General features: G+C 49.6%; 2 protein-coding genes across 2 annotated transcripts; both read right to left on the bottom strand.

Annotated features, from left to right (window-relative positions):
- Window positions 1–2,889: 2,889 nt before the first annotated feature.
- On the bottom strand, window positions 2,890–4,264 carry N7458_005720 (3'-5' exonuclease; the record flags this gene model as incomplete). The annotated part of the gene is made up of 2 exons (XM_056909102.1): window positions 2,890–3,540; window positions 3,644–4,264. The coding sequence occupies 2 exons, from the start codon at window positions 4,262–4,264 to the stop codon at window positions 2,890–2,892; spliced, it is 1,272 nt and encodes a 423-aa protein (XP_056767720.1).
- Window positions 4,265–5,642: 1,378 nt separating this feature from the next.
- Window positions 5,643–8,011, bottom strand: N7458_005719 (transmembrane 9 family protein; the record flags this gene model as incomplete). The annotated part of the gene is made up of 5 exons (XM_056909101.1): window positions 5,643–5,661; window positions 5,724–5,944; window positions 5,998–6,450; window positions 6,511–7,853; window positions 7,918–8,011. The coding sequence occupies 5 exons, from the start codon at window positions 8,009–8,011 to the stop codon at window positions 5,643–5,645; spliced, it is 2,130 nt and encodes a 709-aa protein (XP_056767719.1).
- Between the last annotated feature and the right edge of the window lie 159 nt (window positions 8,012–8,170).

Raw genomic sequence — 8,170 nt, 5'->3', positions numbered from 1 at the left:
CGTCTCGGTGTAACGATCACCATCCGCACGGGTATCATCACTCGTGGCGGGACTGTTTCACCCGATGCAGAATGGCGTGGCTGTGCAATTCGATCAGATCCAGCAGATCGATCCTTGTCTCTGAGATGGGAGATAGTGCAGGATCGAGTAATCGATGTGGAAGTAAGTATATTGCCAAGTAGTACTGAGTACGAGGACTTGTAACCCGCTAGCTAATCAATCTCTAATGATCACCGGGTTGAAGCAGCGCCAAGTATCCTGTACGCCAACGCGATGTCTAATCCCTACAGGTCTACGTAGATGTCCGACGGTACATGCTACCTACACACGGCACCCCCGGTGATGAACAGGACTGACAGCCCGTCTCCGATAACAACCCGTCGGACATGAGTTCATCATGCCCTGGTTAGGCATTATATCCCCGAAGAGGTTGCAAGGGTATCTGCACCGTAGAACAGGGATTAGCGACTGATTGTAGACATCGGGAAAGGAATTACAATAGAAAGAGTTGAATACTGGTAGTCCAGGGAAATACTATGCTGCCAAAATGCTACATTGCTTCCTGAAACCTGGTCATACTACAGCAACCTACTAATGGATAACGTTGTTCACCCCTGATTCCTAGTTAAGTACCAAGATACGGGCGAGAATGGTACTCGCAGTGGCATGAAGCACTAGGGTATGTACATATTAGATGCTGCAATTTGATGGCGTGGAAAGAAATCACGTCTATCTATATGGGTTTCCGGGAGCTTCAATGAGATCTGATTAGTATGCCGCTAACTAGTATACATTGATTCAGGAACTGCTTAAGAATCATTCATCTTAGAACTGAAATGAAAGTATGTAGTGATTTGACTGCTTGGTAGGATTCTCTACATGCTTCACTAGCAGCGTCGTGTTCCGACATGGTATTTGGCTTTGTTTAGAGCCGACTTGGCGCTGTTAAGATTGCCCTTTGCTTGGTGGGCATGTCTTAGTGCCGGGAAGTTTCATAGGCGTTTGCCCATGTCTGGAGTACGTATACCCGTCCCTCCGTGGTTCTGGGAATTTTCGGGTTGTTCATGGTCAGTAGTACATCCACATAGTCAGATATACCATGACATACCGAAGAATTCCCAATTTCCGCAGTCGTTTCCGTAGACGACATCTATCATATTTATTCGTTGCGTTGTCATGCCTGTCGAAGATATCCTTTAGGCCGCGACGGTCGTCGCTGGTATTATACTGAATTTCACTAGGTAGTATATGCTCATTCTATGGTGACTTGTCAGTCCAACCATTCTTGTCTTGTGATTTGAATCGATGACTGCATTATCGAGCGTTAAGCAGCTTACCTATCAACATTGATGTCCCCGTAATTTCCCTTCGCTTAGTCTTGCATCTCTGTCATGGCCTTGATACTGGCGGGCAAAATCTGCATAGTCCAATGTGCCAAGTCTCAGTCTGGCTGGGTACTGTCCTCGTTGGCAGGCGCACGAGAATGCTTAATGTACCATCGAGCAAGCTCTCGAGCAGCTCGTGCGTCTTCTAGACTGTCATGACCTTGCTTTTGTTTGACTGTGTGTTTCGGGGCAGGTGAATGCGCTCAATTGTTCAAGTGCAACATCTTGACTGCCCAAATACCAGGGAGTCTAGCAATGTTTCGCCGCTAAAGTAGTTAACAGCACAGATGCGAATGAGCCCAGATTTCCTTGTGACAGCGACCATCTCAAAATCCAGAATAATGTATTTTATGGGCAGTAGGTCTTTGAGAGTTTCATATATGTATAATCTCCCCCTCTAGTTGCTGAAATGTTTGCAAGTTTTATACTGCGCAGAGACTTGGACATAGCCAGAGCCTAGCGTGTCTTTGCCGTAGCACCAGTGACTCTGTGATGAGATAAATTATTAGCTCATGATAATGTATAAAGAATTGCATACTTACTCATTCTATGAGTTTTCGCATGTGAGGGTTTGAAAAACCGTTCTCGGGAGACGTCCGTTGGCAATCCTAGATATATTTCAGGTATACATGCTCAATCATCTCAGTGTTACACCAGTCGGTTTTGCTGGTCATGGTACAGAGCTATATACGACATTGATAATGGCCAGTTTTGCCAGCCAAGTCAGCTCACCAGTTACGGGAAACTCAGAGGAGTGAATGAAACAGTTCGTGTCAGGGAGTCAGGACGAGGGGCATAAATAGTATTTGTAATAATACTGGGAGTTTCCGTGCGAATTTCTGGGTTTGTCTTTTAGTATTCTCTTTGCTTCCCTCCGCAGAAACAAGCTACTGGCAAACGAGCAGGTCCTAGTTCATGGTATTCCCCCGCCATCTAACTGCGGAAGGCTCTTTCGAATATTGTATGACATTTCTCCGGGTCCGCTCCATACAACCCATATTTTGTAGACAAAGGCCAGTCATTTCTGGTCTAGTTGTTTATTTAGCTTGTCTGAGATGTTCTACGAGGAAGATTGTTATTTAAGTAAGATGAAGAACTGGAATAGCCCATATAATATGGATGGGCTAGCAGACGCTTGACTTAAAGATAGCTTTAAACAGCAGATCGGTCGTGGTACAATCGAAACAAAATATGCCAAATGATAACGGGGCTGAAGGAAGCTCATCCGAGCGAGCTGCGTCAAGGCGTGGCTAAACTGTATGCAAGGTCGATGCAGATCTCGTTACGCCTACAAATGGTATGTAAAAGCGACTTTTGGAACTTGATACTTTTACCTTCTATGTTGCAAGCATATCTATGTTACTGTGAAGGCTCTCTTTACCCATTTACTTGCCAGCAACCTGGCCATTTTTAACCAGCAATCCCAGGCGACGGCCACATCCGCCGGTGAGTAGCTTGCCTATTGGCAGAATGATCCCCACGAATTCCCTTGTCCTCGCGTTCATTACCGACTCTCCGGCTTGACCTTGGCCTCAGGAGGCAGATTCTTAACGTACCAGCTTGCCAGGTCTCGAGTCGTCTGGGCATCCTCGACGCTGTCATGGCCTTTCCGGCCCCGCTGGATCTCCCGGCCCAGGTGGATATTGGCTAGGTTCTTTAGGCCAGGAGATCGTTCTGGCACCGCACGGCGGTGTTCGCAGTCAAGAGTGTCGATGACATTTCGATGGATCCAGCGAAGGGCAAGGAAGTCGTGGTATCCACCATGCACGATCACGACCGTGTTCTTCCCCACGAAACTCCATAGCCGACGTCGAGCAGCGTCGCGACCTGGAATAGTACGCCCCGCTTCGCGGGCTTTATACAACATTGGCCAAGTTACACCCGAGAACCTGGTATTCAGGTGCCACATTTTGAGCTGTGGGAACACCAGGGAGTCCAGTAATGTTTCGCCGCTAAAATAATCCACAGCGGCGATGCGGATGAGCTCGGGGTCACCAGTGTTGGCGACCCCCATTTCGCAATCCAGGACAACACATCGTCGAGGGCTCTTGCATCCCTTTGGCGTTTCGTGTAGTTCAAAATCTTTCCACACTTGCCAGAGTGTCTGGTTGTTTACGTGGTGGGGTGATTGAGAACACCCACGGCTAAACGGTCCCTGGTTACAGCAAGTGAAATTCTATATTTGAGTCAGTGCATGCTTCTATAGAACACCTTTTCAAAGGACTTTGAAGCATCTCTTGAGAATTTTGTAGACTTACGCCCTTGCGAAACTCCCCAGGGTGACCTTCGCAGTGACCCTCCCTAATAATATCCTCCTGACGGTAAACCTGATTCCGGAGATACTCTTGAAATTCGGCCTCGATAACCTCTGCGTGAATCCAGCCAGCATCGCCGGTCTCTATACGGAGCTGCAGTCTGCCTTGGAAATGGCGAGTCCGGCCATCCGGCCCCGGCCGGTGGTAAATAGGCTCGTCGGCGGCCAGGCTGGTGAAGTTGGAGTAGTCGAAAACACACTCTGGGTCAAGAAGGACATATGAAGGACATGAGTAGTATTTGGCAACGCTTGTAGCAGGTTCAACGGGGAATTCCTCGTTTGTCCTATGGGCGCCTTCTTTGCCTTCATCGGTATCCTCCAGGAAGACCAGGCGCTGGCGAACAAGCAGAGCCCATTCCAAATCCTCTGCCAGTCGCATTCGGAAAGCGATCTCCATTTTGGTGATGTGTCTTTGTCTAAGCTTGGACAGCTCATCGTCCGACTCATCATACTCGATTGCGTTCCCATCGCCATCGTGAAGCACCTTCCGGCGCTGTTGGAAGATCCGACCTGTATAGTTCTGTTGGTAAATAGATACCCAAAAAACTGCCGCAGAAGTATGCATCTTAAGGAGGGTAACGTACGACGACAAAACAAGCAGCGTCGCAGCTTAGCAAGCTCGTCGGTGCTGAACTTGTCCACGAGAAGTCCGCGCTCTATCATCTGTTTTCGAGTAAGGACCAGGGCGTTCAGATCGGCCCACTCCTGCGGAGTGTATCGAATAGGCGTGAGATGAATGACATTTCTTGCCATATTAGCCTCATGAGAAACCAATGGAGCCATGCCGTAGAAATCAATGAAATATTTGAATGGGTATAGCTGTAGGTGAGGAGACGAAAAGGTGGAGGAGGCTGTAGGATAAGATGATTCTGAAGAGATACCACGATCTTGGCTGAGAAGTACTTGAGCGATGTATGAATTGATAGAAGCCCCGAATATTGAAAAATCATGAGAAGTGTAGGATCGAAAGGCGGAGTAGGTGAAGTTCGAAGTTGGATGGACAGAAGACAAGGGAGGAAAGGTTGGTTAGGCGTTAATGGGATCGAAGGGAGAGGTTGGTTAAAACCCCTCGAAACGAAATGCCACGGAGAAATCACGGGATCCGACGAGTCAACCAGCGGTCATAGGATACCTGGTAGGCAATCCAGTCGAGTGTAGGTTCGATATAGGTTCTAGCCTTGGCAGTTGGGGACAAACAATCAAACCACATCAATTTGGATAAAAACATTGCAGCAGACACCGAACTGACTTGCGAAACTTAGAGCTAGACCTTCGTAAGCTAGCCAGGCTGGAGGCGATCTATCTAGAGCACCAAAGTATAGGTTGAATATGTTTGAGAAATCTAGGTATCGAAGTCTAAGCCAGACGATTGGAGAGACCACTGGACAGTCTACTAAACGGAATAGGAAACCATGAGCCTCGAGAGCCTCGACAGTCCTGACGTATAGGGCATCGTCACTATGGCCGGAGATAGCTGTGCAATCTACACTACAGAATAGCCGCTTCAACAGCTACGTCCGAAGAAGCACAGCAAAGTACACCAAATGAGAAAACAATAAATTAACGCTCAACGCAGGAAACACAGCCTAGCGCCAGAACCCAAGTCCAACGGGGTCGGCCAGCCAACCGTGAATGCAGCATCGCCTGGCTTAGTTGTATGATGACCCGAGTCAGATAGACACACAAGAGGAGACAGATGGAATTGACAGATGGAAAGGAAATCAAAGGAAGACGTGTATCTGAAAGAGAGGAAGGTGTGTCTGAACATGTTGGGAGTCGAGACATGCAAGTCAAGAGAGGACGCCGTGGTGGTGGAATATCGTCACCAATGCTTATTGAGGAAATTAGTCATAAGATATATGGGGTGATGGAAGAGATTGAAGAGTGGGGTCGGTCAGTCGAGGCGAGAGTCAAATTGGGAGGCTCGAAGGCGGTTGGGTTGGTTAGTCCACCTTAATAGCACTGTAGTCAAAATTGTATTAGTCTTCGTCACATTAAGGGGCTGGCTGGAGATAATAGCCTACCTGTAGACACGTCGGACAAAGGTGTAGGCAGCGATGAAGCCGACAGTGCCAGTTAATAAACCGTATACAGCGCAGGCGAGGAAGCTGTAGCTAAAGAACAATAATGTGGATACAAAGCCGGTGATGTGTAGCTTAAACATGTAGTACCAGATGCAGTAGGCAAAGATCCAGAAGGCACTGCTTCCACCAGTCAGGAAGCTTTGCCACCACCAGTGATAGTTCTAGAAATGTCAGTTGAGAGTTTGAGGGGTGGAATAGAGACATAAAGTCTTACCTCAGAGCAGAGCTGGCTGTAGGTGGCAATGACAGTCACTTCGATGACCGTCACAAGAAGCACAACAGATACGACACTGAGGAAGCCAAACACATAGTAATAGCCACTTTTATCCTGCCATAGGTTCTTAAACACGAAGAGTAGCTCAATGAAGAGAACCGCGAAAGGAATCAGACCAGTCAGCAGGGGACCTGCAGGACTACGCAGGTACCAAGGCTGGGGTGGAATCTGACGAGGAACGGCGTTCGTCTTCAAGGGGTGCTCCCAAGGCTTCGCCCGCACATAGCCAACCCAGCTACCAATGTACACGAGGGGAACCTGGATAAGTAGCCAAAGTGCAAGCAGGCCAATGAGTGTGCTGAATGGGATTGCCGTGCTGGATGCTTGAGCCCAAACGAACAAATTTAGGACCAAGACAAGGAAGAAAGTCAACCCAGGGAAAAGAAGAGCCGTCTAAAACCGAGGTTAGTATGTATCAACCCAAAGCCCCAGATTGACTTGGAGAAAACTCACAATCAGAGTGTTCTTTCGCCAGCCAGACCCACCAAAGGTCTTGTACAGACGCCCGGAGAAGTAACCAGAAAAGACACCTGCAAATACAAACAGGCCCATTCCGACGCTAACGAAGCCACCGCGGAAGCTAGGGTTCAAGACGCCGAGGCAAGATAGCACCAGCAGGCCAGTGGCCATAAACAACAGTTGCATACCAGATCCTACCAGTGGAGCCAGGAGGCCACTGTAGGCTGGAACTCGGAAAACATCGCCGTGGAGAAGCTTCCAACCGCTAGTGTCTTCGAAAGTCTCATCATCCGATGACATATCCGCATCATGCTCGACATCTGCGTTGTCCAACAGACCCTCGCCCTTCTTCTCGCCAGAGCGCTTGCGTCGAGACTGCACCTTGAGCTTGCGGTCCTCCATGGCTCCGTCGCCGCGGCCCTTGATATCGCCCTGGACGGTGCGACTCCAGATGACAAATACAGTCACACCTAACACTGTGGAGATGGTCAGGGAGTTGATAATCGCCAGCCAATGGGTCATCGAGCCCTCTCCCTGGTTGGTGAAGTACAGATCCCAGCGGTTGGCCCACTCGACCTTCTTCTCTTCCCGGAAATAAACAGAGTATGTGTAGGGGATATCCAGCGTGGCACCATCGTCATCGTCGTCGTCCTCGGGAATATAGGACAGCCCGCCATACTTCTCCCGCAGACGCGACATGTCAGGCGCGATATACAAGCCAAGCCCTTCCTGATCCTTGTGCACGACCTTGGGGCAACCATCCTCCTTGCGGTCCTCTGCACTAATACTCTTGGGATAGACCTCGAACCCGACGATAACCTTGCCTCCCTCCGGCGCGCTCCGCCAGCGGATAACAATGGTGAAATGGTTGTTGATGAAGTAGCGCGACTGGCCGGTGGCCGGAGAGATATCGCGGTAGCCCAACTTGAATCCGGATGCATAGTATTTGCGGCTGCGGTCGACGGTGACAAAGCTCGTAGCTCCGGGGAGGTTATCGGCGATCCACTCAATCACATAGTTTTCCTTGATCAATTGCCGTGCCCACTTGACATCTGAACGGCTCACTTGCGCAGTACAAAGCGATTGACATTCCACGTCTTTACCCATGATAAGCTCAAAGTCCGATGTCATGATGCGATCTCCCCGCAAAACCTCGCCCAGATTGAGCGAGATGCTGTGACCAGATCCGAATGGGGATCCGCCATGGGTTCGGCCGCTCGGGGGACAGACGAATGGGAGGTCGAAATAGGCGTATTGAAGCTGGGTGTGGTCGGAGAAGATCTTGTTTACGAGCAAGGGGATCGGTTGGTCGTCGTTGTACCTGGTGACCGAGTAACCTTGTAATACAGAAGGGTCCAGGTTAGCGTTGCACAAGCAATGACCCATGTTACGAACACTCACCTGGGATGTAAAACGCCCAAGAACTGGACACGAACAGCAGCAAGCACAAGGCCAAGTCGTGGGCCCGCAACGGCCTGAATGTGATCGTGTGCATTGCGAAGGGGATCTTGAGTTGCGCCGCTCTACTCGGAGAGAAAGGGCCGCCTCTAGATACCCATGCACGTATGCCGTCGGCGAGTAGTGGGTAAAGAAGCGCAGACCACCAGGGCTTCACTAGCGGTCGCTCCCTTGATTTTCGCCCCGAGAGACGGAC

Source organism: Penicillium daleae (assembly GCF_028827525.1).
Source record: "Penicillium daleae strain IBT 16125 chromosome Unknown utg000005l_segment0_segment0, whole genome shotgun sequence".
NCBI classification, from domain to species: Eukaryota; Fungi; Ascomycota; class Eurotiomycetes; order Eurotiales; family Aspergillaceae; genus Penicillium; species Penicillium daleae.
The sequence above is the reverse complement of the archived record's forward strand: the minus strand, read 5'-3'. Positions and strand labels throughout refer to the sequence as shown.